Source organism: Perca fluviatilis, chromosome 2 (genome assembly GCF_010015445.1).
Source record: "Perca fluviatilis chromosome 2, GENO_Pfluv_1.0, whole genome shotgun sequence".
In the NCBI taxonomy this organism is placed as follows: domain Eukaryota; kingdom Metazoa; phylum Chordata; class Actinopteri; order Perciformes; family Percidae; genus Perca; species Perca fluviatilis.
Window position 1 is genome coordinate 6,913,038 of NC_053113.1, and position 18,077 is coordinate 6,931,114.

The 18,077-nt window shown below is 41.5% G+C and overlaps 1 protein-coding gene across 1 annotated transcript; it reads left to right on the plus strand.

The window, feature by feature from the left end:
* The first annotated feature begins 646 nt into the window (after positions 1-646).
* LOC120543617 (NACHT, LRR and PYD domains-containing protein 3-like) lies at positions 647-16,548 on the plus strand. Its single transcript, XM_039776759.1, has 9 exons — positions 647-725; positions 5,672-5,957; positions 6,389-8,168; positions 8,271-8,444; positions 8,526-8,699; positions 8,786-8,959; positions 10,182-10,355; positions 10,454-10,500; positions 12,882-16,548. Exons 2-9 carry the CDS (start codon positions 5,681-5,683, stop codon positions 13,412-13,414), a joined length of 3,333 nt encoding a protein of 1,110 aa, XP_039632693.1. The 5' UTR covers positions 647-725; positions 5,672-5,680; the 3' UTR covers positions 13,415-16,548.
* Positions 16,549-18,077: the final 1,529 nt, after the last annotated feature.

Here is an 18,077-nt window from a genome sequence, read left to right on the forward strand (position 1 = left end):
GTAACAGATTCAGAACAGTAAACTTGTTAAGTGTCCACTTTGCATGGTAAGTATTGTCCCAAAAGGAACACTTATGTTAAAACACTTACTGGAAATGACAAGCAGTCGGCTCATCTGACGAAAATCTTTTAGACTGACCTTTGTTGATCAAAAAAACAGACCGATTCATCAACTGTATAGCTTATTTCTCGCTTAAAATGTTTTCAGTAACACGTTACGGTATTTTCGTAAAATACGAGATCATATTCTGAACGAGCTGCCATTATGCTCGGTTGTGAAATCCGGAAGAAGCCACACCCACGTGACGCGTTCGTCCAATCAGCTGCTGGTCGAGGTCAAGATGGCGCCCGTTTAGTGCCCGTAGGGTCCATCATTCCACACGAAACTTTTTTTAGGGGGTCATCCTGGTACTTTCAGTGCTCTGACTTATTGACTTATCTACACGATATACTTAAAACTAAGTGTTTGAAGTGTGCAAGTAGGCGGTTTGAGACACAGCCATAGAGTTTATAATTATTATTCTAACAGCTGCTCCATTTAGTAGCAAACACATATCTAAATATTTTGAAAAGAGCTCCCAGATACAGGAAGGAATCGCACACATGTTACACCCTTACCCTCTACTTCCTGCTCAGTGTGAGTGTGTGTGTGTGTGTCAGACACTTTTTACTTTCACTTCCTCCCGTGTTGTGACACAGATACGTCTCCTCCAGGTTAAACTTTTGGTAAGTGACACTTTTCAGCTGATTTCTGATCTGTTAGTTTCATCAAACTGTAAAAATGTGTTTCGGTGTCAAAGAGTTTAGCTCTGTGCTGACAGTTAGCTCCTAGACACTGTGTTCAGGATCACCGGCTGCACAAACAATAGGAGCCAACACTGCTAACCATGCTAACAGTTATGGAGCTGATTTAGTACAATAACTCAAATGTAGCTCCACTGACAAGTACTTGAGTATTATGAGCTAAATGTACTTAAAGTATTAAAGTAAAACTACAGGAGTATTATCTGCCAATGTACTTTAAGTATCAAAGTAAAAGTACACAGATATTATCAGTTCTCATGTGTTGGTTTCTGAAATGACCCATTCTGCATAATAATTCATAATATTATAATATCTCTTTCCTGTTTGTACTTTACTGTTGTTGGAGTTGTGTTAAGTTACTGCTGATGATAACCCAATATTCCTGATTATGCAGCTTCACAATAAAAGCTTTTTAATAACAAAATAACAAGGGACTTTCATTGTGAAGGATTTATAGGAATTTAAATGTGTATAGTAGTAATAGTATATCATGGGAGCTTTGTCAGTGGCTAGTGTTCAATAAAAATGACTCTGGAGCTAAGGGGTGTGGGGGTTCTCCCCCAGGAAAATATGAATGTGAAACGCTTCAGTTCCTGCCTCTGGTAATTTTGTTATGTCTGAAATGTCTTTATTGATACAAAGGAAAACACAGGTGACAGGTGAAAAAATTAAAAACATAATTGAATATATTGCAGTCAGTCATTCTCTATTGCTTTCAGATATGTATTTTCCTAAAGATCAACTTTTGGGTTGCCATTGCAATTGCATCACGACTATTTTTCCTTGACCTCAAGTGGAACCATTTTGACTTTTGTCATTGAGATGTCATAAAAGTTATAAGACCAGTTTGATTACAGTGAATGTAGTAGCGAGTTGAACGAGTTATTGTTCGACTTGAGGGGGGCATTCACATGCTATACTCCTAGTCAAGAACTTCTGATTATTCCGACATCACATGAATAGAGGTCTAACTTTTTGACGAGTTCACATCTTGTTTCTTTGTGTGGTGGTGGCTAGCAGTAGTTGCCGGTAAAGGGAACGTGGACGATCCCCACTTAGCTTGCCAGCTAACTTAATGATAAGGATTGGGTTTTATTACCCTGGCATAGTGGCTAAAAACGGGGTTGAAAAAGTGCCTTAAATAACAAAAAGGCTGTTAGCTGAAACTAGCTAGTAAGCTAATTAATTGTCCTTTTCACTCTTACTCTCTCCCCTTTTGTCTGCTCCCTCCCCCCCATATGAACTGCCCAAGAGTCTCTCACATGTTAGTCCTGCACAGTCGAGTGAGGTCAACTCCCTTCCCAGGCGAGTTGACCTCACTCTACAATGTACAATCGGTCCTGTAACTGACTGACATTTTCAGGACTAGCAATGACTTCGGGTGCATCTAGCAGTCCTCCCTAAGCCAGCTCCAGCACTGTTGTCAGTTCCCTGCCGAACATCAATGCAGGAGTACAGCTGGAGGATTTTTGGACTGCACTGTGGCACACCATGCAAATGAGGGTTATATGTAGGTCGCAATCACTCTGGTCCAGGCAGTGGTGAGGGCTAGCTGTGCAAGGTCTGCATGAACCGTTCAACTAATCCATCGCTTTGTGTGTGAACCAGGATGGTCCTTGTCTTTTGGATGCCTAGCAGATTACACATCAGTGACTGAAAATGCCTTGCACCAAGGGCTCAGTGATGGTCGTTGCCTCTTGGTCATGAAGGGGGTATGCTTTGGGTCACTTCATAAAGCCACTTTTGCTTACGCACTTATGTCATACGTAACATAACCATGAACGTAACTACGAACAGAGCAGTTAGCAGCGTCAGTCAATTCACGTACTACTGTCAAGATGGCTAGCGTTCAGTGCAACTCGATTGTCTCTTTGAAAGAAGTTCCTTTTAGTCGGCAAACAAATCAAGATAAATTGGCAACGAAACAATTAGGACCTCCCAGACCAAATGTAATCATTCAACAGGTTTCTACTAAAGGAGGAAAGTCCTACACCCGAGGATTTTCCAAAAATTGGTACGAACGAAAAACCTGGCTAGCAGGCTGTGATGTAGCTAATGCATTCTTCTGCTAGCCCTGCTTACTCTTTCACCCTGAAGGCAGCACGGCAGACAGCACCGCTTGGACAGCGACTGGTGTAACGGACATGCACCATCTTTCAGAAAAGATAAAGAAACATGAGCTGTCAAAGACCCACATGGATAGCTGTTTGAGATTGTCTGCTTTGTGGAGAGTGAACATTGCCACTCAACTGGATGAGGGATACAGGCTAGCTGTCCGTCGCCACAACGATGAGGTTAGCAAGAACCGGCTAATCCAGTGTGTGAAGTTTTTCGTAGTGTTTGAGTTAGCTTTGCGAGGCAAAGATGAAAATGTGGGCTCCACCAACCCTGGTATTTTTCTTGGACTGGTCAACTTTTGGGCACAGTTAGATGAGGTGTTTGATGAGCATCTTAAAAATGCTAAAGTGTTCAAGGGCACATCAAAGACAATTCAAAACGAGCTACTGGAGTGTATGTTAGCAGTCGTGAGGGAACATATTGTGGTGGAGGTGAAGTTGGCGAACTTCGTAGCTATCCAAGCTGACGAGACCACGGACGTTTCTACACAGACACAGCTGGTGCTTGTGCTGATGTACACCGATAGCAACCATAAAGTGCAGGAGTGCTTTTTTGAGTTCCTTCCCATCTCGGAATCAACCTCAGTCTCAATCTATACAAATGGCCGGAATATGGTTGTTCATTTTTGCAAAGCAATACAGATAGCTGTGTTTACCTTTTCTAGAAATTATTTTCAATTGCTGTTTTCAGGCAAAATGTCTATCACTGTTCATGTTCATTTTCACAAATCTATACAAGAGGGCAGAATATGTAAGTCTATACAAATTGCTTATTACCAATAACTTGCATCAATGTTTTCAGTAGCTTTCATCAAAAGCTCCTGCTCACTTGTTGTGAATTATACTTTGGTGCACATATTTCCAATTCAACCATAAGGCCTTTTTGAAGTAAGTAATTAATGTGTATATAAGAATTATTTAGTTAAACTTAGCAGCACCTCATCATTCTGGTTTGGTCTTCAATGTGTAAAGCCAAGATGCCCAGACCACACTAGGTCAAGCCTCACTTGTTCATTCCCCTATTTGGGACGTTACTTTGCTTTTATTAAGTAGCACTTAACATATATATACATATCCTACATTCCAGAAAATGTAGTTCTATACAATTTGTCTACTTTTTATTGCTATGCTGTTACTATTTATTGTTTAAAGTGTGGACTTCCCTTTACTCTAAAACACTAGGCTGCACTACCTTTGAAATGTTGTAAATGTGGTAAAAGCTCTTGCTGATCCTGCAATCTGAACAAATACCAAGATGCTGTATTTTCAGCTGATATTTAATTTGTTTATGGAAATGCATATTGTGTATGCAGTGTTGAGGAATGTGAAAGAACACCCTTGATTATTTTTACTGTGATAACTTATTTTGCTTTTGTAAGCCAACACTTTTGAGATCAGTCAATAAATGCTTCTTAGTATTGACTTATATGCTGCCCCTGTCTTTATGTTGTTGCTGTACATATCTTTTTAAAAATGTGTGTAGGTCACCTAAATCTTCAGAAAATTGCCCCCCCTGAGAATTTTTTCAGGAGTCACCACTGCTTGAGAGGAGACCTTTACTGTTTTGTCGTTCAGGGATCTGAAATGGACACGCAACCTGTAATTCCCATCCTTTCTAGGAGCTGTAACGACTGATGACAACCATGGACTTGATGGCTTGATTATGCCACTAGCCATCATCACTTGTAGCATCTGATTTACAGCAGCTTGGTGGGCATACGTAAGTTGCCTAGGCTGCTGGCGGATTGGCTGTGCATGCCCAGTATTGATGAGTGCTGAACCAAATGCATAAGACCCACATCATTGAGGTCGGTGAAAAAACTGTGTCAATTCTCATGCAGGAGGTTCCACAGCCTATCCTGCTGCTCCAAGTTCAGGGCTTCAGAATTATTCTCCCAAAGGTCCTTGACAGTTGCACTGGCTGCAGACTCTTTGTCAGGGATCGGGGCAAATGCAATGCAAATGCGGCTTGTTTTCCACTGGGACTGCTGCTGTGAGTTTGTCATCTGGTAGTGGACGAAGGCTTTCCGCAAAAGGGCCTTCCCCTGAGTAGGATCTGGAGAACATGTAGGTTTCACTTGCACGTTAATGACCCCAACTATATTGTCGGTCATTTTAGGAATAAGGGTGTCAATCAGATTGAACATAATGGTCAGTGTGTTGAAGTCCAGTATTGCCCTTGCCCTACACAGAAAGTCCAGTCCAAGTAATCACTTCTCATTAACTTTGGCGACCCAGACCGGTTGGCAGGCTTAGTAAGCCCCCAATTGGATTTGTGCTTCACACCACCACAGCATGGGAGCTTTTCCCCACCGGTCACTGTGATGAGTAAGACAGTGGTGGCTTGGGGTTGAGTTCAACCTGGCAGGAGATCAGGGCGATGGAATGGCAGTTGACCCTGAGTCCCACAGGGCATTGACCATTAACCAAATGGTGGGCTGATAGGCTTGTGTCTTAGGGAGTGTTGACACCTATCTGGGATGTTGGTTGTAACTGTGTATTTCACTACCAGTGCTTTCTCTAGAACTCCCCCCCTGTGGTTCAACCTAATTACAAAGTTTATCTGGACTCTTGGTTAATTTATGCATGCTCTTGAATTATTAATCTGTGTGCACAGATTTCCACATCAATGTTTTTTCTACTTCTACTTACACCAATGTAGAAATGTCATAATTCAATCTACAACACTGGTCTGTTTTGATAATTCTATAAGGTGACTATGTTCTTTTGATATCTTTTGGATCTTTGCAGGGATAAAAGATGGCAACGCCTCAAGAGGTCGTCTTAAGAACTTTAGAAGACTTGGGAGCAGAGGACTTTCAAACATTTCAGTGGTACCTACAGCTGAATGGGTGGCTTGAAGGCTTCCCAGCAATCGCAAAGAGCAAATTGGAGAATGTAAACAGGGTGAAGACAGTGGACCTGATGTTCTCGACCTACAGTATGAACACCATTAATGTGACCAGAATAGTTTTAGTGAAAATGAATCAGAATGATCTAGTGAAGAATTTATCAAACACCATCTCAGAACCTGCAGGTGAGTCATAATCAATATGAATTTAAAAGAATGGATGTAAAAAACTTGTATATCACAAAGTCTTCAACAAATATTAGCTTTGTAGCCAATGTCTCCACAAAGATAGACACATACAGTATGTTGTGCTGACAACAGTATAAGCTACCAAAGCAAACCAGAGAGAGAGAGGTGTCTCTGAGAACAAAAAACTAAGTTGATAAAACAAAGTTAGACAATCCTGTGTTGTTGCCTCTGCTGGTAAAATGTGCACAAACTAATTACATATAATAATTACATCTGTAGTTAAGTCATAGACCTAGTTTCTTTACAATAGTTAATCTATTCAGGACATGGTCGTCAAATGAGTGGACTAGATTTCATGAATACAGAAATGTGCACATTGACATTCACCAGAACAACGCCTCATTGATTTCATTGTTTTATTCATTCAGATATTCTTGTTGAATGCCAGCGAAACATCAAATCCAAGTCAAAAAAGAAGTTCCAGTGTGTGTTTGAGGGGATTGCTAAAGCCGGAAACAAAACCTTTCTGAATAAGATGTTCACAAAGATCCACATCACAAAGGGGGGGACTGCAGAAGTAAATGATGAACATGAGGTCAGACAGATTGAAACAGCTTCCTGGAGACAATACAGACCAGAAACAACAATCAGATGTGAAGACATCTTAAAACCCCCACCTGGAAGAGATGAACCAATCAGAACAGTGATGACTATGGGAGTGGCTGGCATCGGGAAAACAGTCTTAACACAGAAGTTCACTTTGGACTGGGCTGAAGGCATTGCCAACCAGGACATCCAGTTCACATTTCCATTCACTTTCAGGGAGCTGAATGTGCTGAAAGAGAAAAAGTTCAGCTTGGTGGAACTTGTTCATCGCTTCTTTAGTGAAACCAAAGAAGCAGGAATCTGCAGGTTTGACGAGTTCCCGGTTGTGTTCATCTTTGACGGTCTGGATGAGTGCCGACTTCCGCTGGACTTCCTCAACACTGAGGTCCTGACTGATGTTACAGAGTCCACCTCAGTGGGTGTGCTGCTGACAAACCTCATTAGGGGGGAACTGCTTCCCTCTGCTCGCCTCTGGATAACCACACGACCTGCAGCAGCCAATCAGATCCCTCCTGAGTGTGTTGACATGGTGACAGAGGTCAGAGGGTTCACTGACCCCCAGAAGGAGGAGTACTTCAGGAAGAGATTCACAGATAAGGATCAGGCCCGCAGAGTAATCTCCCACATCACATCTCCTGCATCACGAAGCCTCCACATCATGTGCCACATCCCAGTCTTCTGCTGGATCACTGCTACAGTTCTGGAGAAGGTGTTGGAACCCAGAGAGGGAGGAGAGCTGCCAAAGACCCTGACTGAGATGTACATCCACTTCCTAGTGGTTCAGTCCAAACGGAAGAATGTAAAGTATGATGGAGGAGCCGAGACAGATCCACACTGGAGTCCAGAGAGCAGGAAGATGATTGAGTCTCTGGGAAAACTGGCTTTTGAGCAGCTGCAGAAAGGCAACCTGATCTTCTATGAATCAGACCTGACAGAGTGTGGCATTGATATCACAGAAGCCTCAGTGTACTCAGGAGTGTTCACACAGATCTTTAAAGAGGAGAGAGGACTGTACCAGGACAAGGTGTTCTGCTTCGTTCATCTGAGTGTTCAGGAGTTTCTGGCTGCTCTTCATGTCCATCTGACATTCACGAACTCTGGAGTCAACCTGCTCGCAGAAGCAGAATCATCCATTTGGTTTCAACAATGTTTCTACCAAAATGCTGTGGACAAGGCCTTACGGAGTCCAAATGGACAACTAGACTTGTTCCTCCGTTTCCTCCTAGGTCTGTCACTGCAGACCAATCAAACTCTACTGCGAGGTATGATGACACAGACAGAAAGTAGCTCATGGACCAATTGGGGAACAGTTAAGTACATCAAGGAGAAGATTAATGAGAATCTGTCTGCAGAGAGAAGCATCAATCTGTTCCACTGTCTGAATGAACTGGATGATCGTTCTCTAGTGGAGGAGATCCAACAGTCCCTGAGTTCAGGACATTTCTCCACAGTTAAACTGTCTCCTGCTCAGTGGTCAGCTTTGGGTTTCATCTTATTGTCATCTCAAAATGACCTGGACGTGTTTGACCTGAAGAAATATGGTGCTTCAGAGGAGGCTCTTCTGAGGCTGCTGCCAGTGGTCAAAGCCTCCAACAAAGCTTTGTACGTGCACACAGAACTATCCAGATTAAATGTACTTTTTCTATATTCAGAAAACAAACTTGTTTGCAATGGTGTTCTTGTGTTGTGCTGATTCCTCTTCAGACTGAGTGATTGTAACCTGTCAGAGAGAAGCTGTGAAGCTCTGTCCTTAGTTCTCAGCTCCCAGTCCTCTAGTCTGAGAGAGCTGGACCTGAGTAACAATGACCTGAAGGATTCAGGAGGGGAGCTGGTGTCTGCTGGACTAAAGAGTCCATACTGCAGACTGGAAACTCTAAGGTTAGTGTTTAAGTGTGTGAAATGATGACCATCTGAGTTATTATTTTCTTCATATGTTAATTATTGGACTTTTTATTTCAGACTGAGTGGCTGTAACCTGTTAAATAGAAGCTGTGAAGCTCTGTCCTCAGTTCTCAGCTCCAAGTCCTCTAGTCTGAGAGAGCTGGTCCTGAGTAACAATGACCTAAAGGATTCAGGAGTGAAGATGGTGTATTGTGGCCTGAAGAGTCCACACTGCAGACTAGAAACTCTCAGGTTGGGATTTAGCTATTTGAAAATGATGGTCCTCTGAGCCGCTATTTTCATCATAAGTAAATTATTGAATGGACTTTTTATTTCAGACTGAGTGACTGTAACCTGTCAGAGAGAAGCTGTGAAGCTCTGCCCTCAGTTCTCAGCTCCCAGTCCTCTAGTCTGAGAGAGCTGGACCTGAGTAACAACGACCTGAAGGATTCAGGAGTGAAGATGGTTTCTTGTGGCCTGAAGAGTCCACACTGCACACTGGAAACTCTCAGGTTGGTGTTCATCTGTTTTATGAGCTTTCATTTTCTTCATTTATTAATTATGGAATGGATATTTCATTGAATCATTTTAGTTTGAGTAACAGTAACCTCTCACCCCTATTTTCCACCGGGCGTATCTGAGCTGTGTTCCAAAGGCGTCGTGACCCCCGCGAGCAATCGCTGCCATTCAAGTCAATGTTTAATGAACCAGTCGCGCTACGGGGCTTCCCAGAAGCATGCGTGAAGTGGCTCCCCGCTCTGCTAAAGATACGCGCCAGGTCTATTTTTAAGTGAGCCGCGGGCCGTTCGGACAGCCAGGCAGGAAGTGAAACAGCAATGTATCCAGTCAATTTACCAAAACACCTTCCACCAATATTGTTTATGTCTCCTACAACACCACGGACGAGGAGAGATTCATCTTGGAGGTTGAAAAACATAATACGACATCACAAAACATTAACTTTCTTTGTCTTTTCACCGGAGAAGTGCCCTGAAAAGTAGTCCTGTATGACAACTAGCCAACCACCAGCAAGTTTATTCTCGATCTAAAAATGTGTATATGTAATTGTCAAGTACTTCTATATGCCATCTATTGCCAATAAAATTAAAACTCAGAACACCCAATCACACGAATTTAACTCCAGAATCAGTTCTCATTCAACAAACTTCTTTTTAACAAAAAAGTATGTTATGTGGTACCAGACAAGCACTTGGTGAGTCTCCATTTTTGACTATTTCTTTTAATGAGGGTTTACCCTTGAACATGTGACTTATTTCAAATACTTAGAGTTGATCCACTGCTTTCCTTTAAAAAAATATATATTGCTAGCACCTTCAACAAATTAAGAAGTAATCTGGGTATACTGAATAATGAGAGCCTTGATGTGTATGTAAATTGTATGTGATTGTGTCTGTTGTATTGTTTGTTTCATGTTGGAGTCCCTTGAATGAGATCGTTTATCTCAAGGGGCTATATTCAATAGCATTTCAAACTTTTAAACTGGGCTTAATGGCCTGTGGGATGAAGCTGTCCTTGAGCCTGGTGCTCAGGACCGTCTGCGGGACAGCAGCAAGCAGAACAGTTTGGGGTGACCTGTGGATTTGTGTCTCTGATTATCCCGTTGGCCTTCTTCTTGCATCGCTGGTTGTAGATGTCCTCCATTTTTAGGCAGTGGATGAAAATGAACGTCTAACATGACAGAGTGTGTGTGTGTGTGTGTGTGTGTGTGTTCAGTCTGTCAGGCTGTCTGGTCACAGAGGAAAGCTGTACTTCTCTGGTCTCAGCAATGAGCGCCAACCCCTCCCATCTGAGGGAGCTGGACCTGAGCTACAATCATCCAGGAGACTCAGGAGTGAAGCTGTTGTCTGCTAGACTGGAGGATCCACACTGGAGACTGGACACTCTCAGGTATGGACAGACAGTTACGGAGAAACTGTGGTTAAATTTCAATGGAGTATCTGAGTGAAGGTGTGTGAAGTTAATTGTGATTTTGTTTCTTCCTGCAGGGTGGACCCTAGTGGACCACAGTGGTTGAAACCAGGTCTAAGGAAGTGTGAGTGTGTTCAAAGTTTAATTCCTATGAACTCAGCTGCATGTTGTATTAGATTTCTACATTTCCTTGACTGATGTATAAAAATGAATTTCACTAGTTTCTGTTTTTGTGACTGGAAAGATGTTAGAACTCAATTTAAAATCCACTGATTTCAGACCAGAATACAGATTGTAGTTTGCATCTGGTCTCTGGTCAGGGAAATTTACCTTTAAGCCAGTTGGTGGACCCACAGTCCCCTGATATTCATTCAGACTCAGTTAAACTTTTCTGTAGCAGACAACAGTTTGAGATTTGAATTTCAAAGGTGTGAACTTTGTTCCAAAGGTTAGCTCTTTGGTGGAGCTAATACATGTTTTAGCAACCAGATGGTTCAGAGGTACTTTGTGCTGCATTTGAAGGTGATGTGACAGTTTTATTAGTGAGATGTTATTCGGTTCATGTTTACGGTGGCCCTGAGAGGCCACAGCACGCAAAAATAAGACAACACATGCAAATAAACCACAGCACGCAACAATAAGACAACAGATGCAAATAAACCACAGCACGCAACAATAAGACAACACATGCAAATAAACCACAACACGCAACAATAAGACAACGCATGCAAATACACCACAGCACGCAACAATAAGACAACACATGCAAATAAACCACAACATGCAACAATAAGACAACAAATGCAAATAAACCACAACACGCAACAATAAGACAACACATGCAAATAGCCCACAACACGCAACAATAACACAACACATGCAAATAGCCCATAACATGCAACAATAAGACAACACATGCAAATAACTCACACCACAATGGAAGTGTTTCCAGGGGACTCTTTTAAGTGATGCACACGTGCCTCAACCATTGGCGTTTCCGGTACATAGACAGACCAACAACAGGACAATTTTCGCCATTTTATTCATCACTAAATTCACTTCTGAGTACGTTTTAGGTGAGAAATTAACTCTCTAGATTTCAAATATAGGCAGTCTTGCGAAAATCGTTGCCGAATTGACAATTTGCTTCAAAGTTTTCGGAATTGAGTAGCTCCATAAAGTGACGCAACAGCCAGCTAGCACCTGCCGGGGCCGCTAGCTCATCATCTCAAATTACATTTTTTTAAGACAGTCCTGCTCAAAAACCCCCCTCTAAATTGGAATTTTTTCACCCCCTTTTTTTAAAAAAAAGTTTTTTTTTTTTTTTTTTTTTTTTTTTTTTTTTAAAAAAAAAAATAATAATTAAACATGATTAACGGGAACCTGTGGTTAACTGCATTTTCGGAGTTAAACTCCACAAGCGCTTGCAGGCTCAACAACCTCGCTGGCCGGCCGTCTCACATACACACACACACACACACACACACGGGCGCCGATAAATAATAAAAAAATACTGAGCACCCTACGTGTGCCAGACTTCCAGTAGGCTACATTCATTTAAAATTAAACATTGCATATGGTGCTAAGTGGAGCGTATGTCATAGTGTGATTGGTTATGTTGGTGGCATTGATTCTTAATTTACCACGAAGCTGATCGCGGTTACGTGTCAGTTAAACTTTTCATCTCCAATCCTATCTGTATTTGTGAGAAGTGGCGCTGTCCTGAGTTGAAAGTCCTTAGGAAATGGTCAGCGGCCGACACGAACACACACACCTATTAACTCGATAATTTTGCCGTAAAGTTGTCTTTCAACTCAGGACAGCGGCACTTCTTACAAATACATATAGGATTGGAGATGAAAAGTTTAACTGACATGTAACCGTGATCAGCTTCGTGGGAAATTAAGAATCAAATTGTCAATTCGGCAACGATTTTCGCAAGACTGCCTTTATTCGAAATCTAAAGAGTATTCGCCTAAAACGTACTCAGAAGTGAATTTAGTGATGAATAAAATGGCGAAAATTGTCCTGTTGTTGGTCTGTCTATGTACCGGAAACGCCAATGGTTGAGGCACATGTGCATCACTTAAAAGTGTCCCCTGGAAACACTTCCATTGTGGTGTGAGCTATTTGCACGTGTTGTCTTATTATTGCGTGCTGTGGTTTGTTTGCATGTGTTGTCTTATTGTTGCATGTTGTGGTTTATTTGCATGTGTTGTCTTATTGTTGTGTGCTGTGGCCTCTCAGGGCAACGTACATGTTTATTGATTTGAATCATTGGCTGTCATCATCAGGTCCACACAAGGACAAAAAGCTGAACATTGTAGACAAGTTGACATGTTCAGGAAACTGTGTTGTAATAGCTGGATCGTCGAAGTGAAAGTTTGTTAAAGATCATTCACAACTGAATATGAAATAAACATTTGAATGATTTTCTTTCTGTAATTGTTAATTATCAACAGATGATAACCACGGTGCTGTATTGTTTCTTGTTCTCTCCATCAGATGTCTGTGAACTGGAACTGGATACAAACACAGTGAACAGATACCTCAAACTGTCTGACAACAACAGGAAGGTGACACGTGTGAGAGAGGATCAGTCATATCCTGATCATCCAGAGAGGTTTGACTGGTGGTCTCAGCTGCTGTGTAGAGATGGTCTGACTGGTCGCTGTTACTGGGAGGTTGAGTGCAGAGGACTGGTTTTTGTATCAGTGAGTTACAGAGGAATCAGAAAGAAAGGAGACAGTAGAGACTGTTTGTTTGGAGGGAATGATCAGTCCTGGTGTTTGGACGGCTCAGATAGTGGATACTTTGTCTGGCACGATAACAAAGAAACATTCATCCCATCCTCCTCCTCCGGTAGAGTAGCAGTGTATGTGGATGTTCCTGCTGGCTCTCTGTCCTTCTACAGAGTCTCCTCTGACTCACTGATCCACCTCCATACCTTCAACACCACATTCACTCAACCTCTTTATCCTGGGTTTGGTGTCTGGAAACCTGGTTCCTCTGTGACTCTGTGTCCTCTGCAGGACTGAGAGTCTCTCCTGTGGACAGAAACACTGACTGAAGATTAGCGGCTGAAATCAAAGTTCAGTCTGTTCACCATCACACACACTCTGCACTGAGAAGCAGATCTGATACTCAAACACAAAACATTTATTTGTCTGAGCAACATTTTTAAACTATATTTTCTGATGTTTAATCAAATCTTTACTTTCCATCTTGAGGTCAATCATTTTTTTTTATTTGATCACTTGTATGATTTCTGTCATCAGTTGACTCTCTTTACTGAGTTTCAACACATTTCAATCAAGAGAGACTTTGTTACAGATATGCAAAGATTAATTGTGCATAATATGAAATGTACAGAGTCTTTGGAGATTAGACTCCATCGTTATAAAATACTTTTTGAAAGGAGTAGAGAAGCCAAGACATATTCCCCCGATGGAGTCTAGACGCTGGTGGCAGCGGCAAAGGAGCCCGAAGACCAGACTGAAGGAGTCGACAAAGCATTCTGCTAGAGGAAGACCCAGGGTGCCGCGTGTGATGGTGACTGGAGGTGGAAGGGGAGGAGGAGGGTTGCACGCTTTGCCTGAAATGACAGCTGGCAGCAGCAGAGAGAGAAACTGATTTAAAGCAGGATGTACTGCTGTGATGGGATCATGAATTTTCGTGGCCAATTCTGGTTGGTTTACAGAAAAGTGAACGCCTCTAAACTGCTGAATAGGTTTAGTAAGAAAGAGCAGTGATTTAAGTTATTAGAATTCTTCCTGAAAGAATTTGCGTTTAGCTTCATTAGACCTCATCAGGAGCTCCTGTGATGCTGTTAGGCAGGATGTGTGTTCAAAGAGCTTTGCTAAATGCTAATTCCAGTATGTTATAGGCCGCATTATGGTGACCTTCACACTGACACAGGAAGCTGTTTATGTTTAAATCTGCAGACATTTTTATGCTAAGCTTCCATGTAGGAAAATTAGTATCAGTATTGTTGTGGAAATATTAGTATCAGTATTGCTTGACATTTAAATTTGGTGTGCTTATTGCAAGAGTTGTGTGCAGTCATAGAGAAAGTGGTTACAAGTTCCAGGCAGGGTACACTTGCATCCCCTGTACAAGGATTAGACTCTGAGTGAGACTCTATAGTGTTGTTCACCAGACAGACTAGCAGAAAAGCAGGAACCGAATGTTATTGTGTTCGTCAGACCGTAAGAGGCAGTCACACCACACTGACCCCCACCCTTGTGTGTGTGTATGTGACAACAGAAGGATCTGCCCCGAGACAGGACGAGGACACCCCATCAAGGAAGAGGATAAAGGTTGAGGGACATTGCAGGGCGGGGCTCACAAACAACAAGAGACTTTGTTTTAACTGAGCTCCGAACACTTGTGTCTGAAGCAAGGGAAACTTAGTGTCATTTGTGAACCCACATATGTGTTGTAAGACTTAACTGCTGGACTTAGTTAACTTTTCCTGACTTGAATCTATCGTCTCAGATTTGATCTTTGAGTTCTGGTGTCATAAATCCCAATCAACAGACGCGCAGGAATTAGTGTTGTTAGAGTAATTGGAGTCAGATACTTAGGCCTTCAGGCCTTCTTGTCTTGTCATGGTCTATATTGCCTTCAACCATTGACTGCTGATTTTTTCTTTTCTAATTCAACTGTTGCTCAGAGGGATGTTTGTCTCTTTCTGCCCTTTCATTAGCCTGGAAATCTAGACCCAAAAGATTAAGGATCTGAGTATAAGTCTTACCTACTGCACCTTTAACTTTAAGACCGGTTATTATTGTGAGGAGCATAGTTCACAAAAATTTCTGACAGGATTAATAATGACATCAATTGTGGAGACATATATGTTGTGTCAATGCTTTTTTGTTTCACACTTTTCCTGCTTTTTTGTTGTTTCTTTTACCGACAACACATTTTTTATGTTTTTTTAATTGATGCCGGGTTTTTTTAGGCTTTTTGGATTTCTTTTATGCTTTTAAAATTTTTTGTTTGAACGCTTTTGTACCGCTTTCAACACTTTTGATACTGTTTTGATGCTGTTTTGCAAAAAGAATTACAGTTTTTTGGATACTTTTTGCTGCTTAGCCTACAATGCTTTTTCAATTTAAAATACAAGTCAAAACAGATGAGAGTTTTTGTTCAGTTGTTACAGAATAAAGTGTAACAGATTCACAACAGCAACCCTGTTAAGAAAAGTGCTACAGAAATATTATTCTAACAGCTGCACCGTTTAGCAGCAGACGCATGTAACGTGTAATGTGTGTGTGTGTGTGTGTGTGTGTGTGTGTGTGTGTGTGTGTGTGTGTGTGTGTGTGTGTGTGTGTGTGTGTGTGTGTGTGTGTGTGTGTGTATGTGTATGTGTCAGCAGCTTTTTACTTTAACTTCCTCCTGTGTTGTGATGCAGATAAGTTTCCTCCGGGTTAAACTTTTGGTAAGGGACACTTTTCAGCTGATTTCTGATCTGTTAGTTTCATCAAACTGTGAAAATGTGTTTGTGTGTCAATGACTTTTTTCTGTTTTAACAGTTAGCTGCTAGCCACCGTGTTCTGGATCACCAGCTAAACAAGAGCGAACCATGCTAAACGTCATGAAGCTGATTCAGTACAATAACTTTAATGTACTTCTGCTCATGAAAGAATCCGAATCACTTTATCTTCATTCTGTACTGCAGTAAAACTACCAAAACATGTTGTCAAAGTACTGTAAGTACAAGTTAAAGTTCTGCTTTGAAGATTTTACTGAGGTAAAAGGATTATCGGCTAAATGTACTTAAAGAATCATAATAAAAGTACACAGATATTGGCTAAATGTACTTAAAGTAGGCTATCAAAAGTAAGTGGATCACCGGCTGCACAAACAATAGGAGCTAACACTGCTAACCATGCTAACCGTTTTGGAGCTGATTTAGTACAATAACTCAAATGTAGCTCTGCTGACAAATACTTGAGTATTATGAGCTAACTGTACTTTAAGTATCAGAGTAAACGTACACAAGTAATATAAGTTCTCCTGTGCTGGTTTCTGAAATGAGTAATTCATAATAATATATCCTCTCCTGTTTGTACTTTACGGTTGTTGGAGTCGTGTTAAGTTACTGTTGATGAAACCCCAACATTTCCTGATATTGCAGCTTCAAAATAAAAGCTTTTATACCACAAAACGAGTAACTTTTATTGTGAAGGGTTTATGGGAAATGAAATGTGTATATCATAGGACCTTTGTCAATGGCTAGTGTTCAATAAAAACAAGAGTCTGGAGCCAAGGGTTTACCCCAGGAAAACATGAATGTCGAACACTAAATTTCCTGCATTCTGGTAAACTTTTGACGCACCATTTCCACAGGTGACAGTTGAAAATATATATAAAAACGAGGGCTGTCCATTGATTCATTTTTAATTGTGATTAATTGCATGAGTGTCCTAATTGCAAATTAATCCCACATTTTTTAACTGTTCTAAATGTACTTTAAAAGTGATGTTTTTCCCCAGTTTTTAATGATCAAGTATTATTGGAAATTGGACGCACTCCAGTGGTAACTAGGGTTGGGTACTGAAACCCCGGTCTAATATGGCACCAGTCTCTAAGGGGCTGTTCGTTATTTACTTGAGGGGCCACCGGAGGAGTCTTGGGACCTTCAGTTAAAATAGACCTGACCCTCCCTTCATCAGCAATACATTTTGGATGACCCTCCAACATGATTGGGAGAAAAAGGATGACCCTCCCTAACAATTTATTGTACTGATTTGCATTTGGCAAAGCTGTACAAATTTCAATTGTTTTTTTACAGCCATGACATAGATGACTAAACAGCTGCATTCTCATCTGACGCATCCCACTCCTCTGTTATGGTGTGGGGGCCATTAAAGTAGATTTACTCACTAACATTGTTGTGGAAACACAATTAGCATGGAAACTAAATGCACACTTCCTGCGTTACTTCAAATACTAAGTTACTCCCCTAGTAAACTAGTATTCACATGAAATAAAACAAAAAAACATTGAGACCATTCAGCAAAGCACACTGGGTAATTCAACACTGGCTGCTATGGACTCGTCACTAGGCTTCCTCAGTCATTGAATATTTTAGCATAGGTAAAAGTGCCAAAGCTGAACATTATCCAAAACTCCATTTCTCAGACGAGCGTCAATTTGGGGGCTTGCATGCTACCACTCCTTCCTTCTCAAATCCCTTGAAAAGGCTGTCGTTTGCACAATTTCACAAATAACCACAGGGACTGAAAGGATATACCTCCCGTCTCATGCCTTCCTGGCTGCTGGATGGTACTATCCGCGGCTCGAGTTTCGGCTTTTCAAAATAAAAACTTGCGGCTGGTCAGCTATGTTTTCGTACGGTGTTTTGGATGTTTTTGAACTAAACAGTACGGCAATAATGCTAATTAATACAATTATTGTTTCAGCAGACAACAGTTACAACACGATTGAGCTAGCAAAGCAGTTTTGTGTTTATATGTGCGAGCGGAATTTATTCAGTTTGGGAAATCCCACGGTCTCTAAGCTACAGGTCTGGCTGACTAAATAGGGAGGGACCCATCTGCTAGCGATAGGGGCCGAGACTGAGAGAGCTACATGGAGCTACATGGATAAATATGCACCAAACAAGCCACTTTGAAATTTTGCTCTTCTCATGAATACAAAAGTTCGGAGACCCTCCCCTGAAGACTGAAAAAA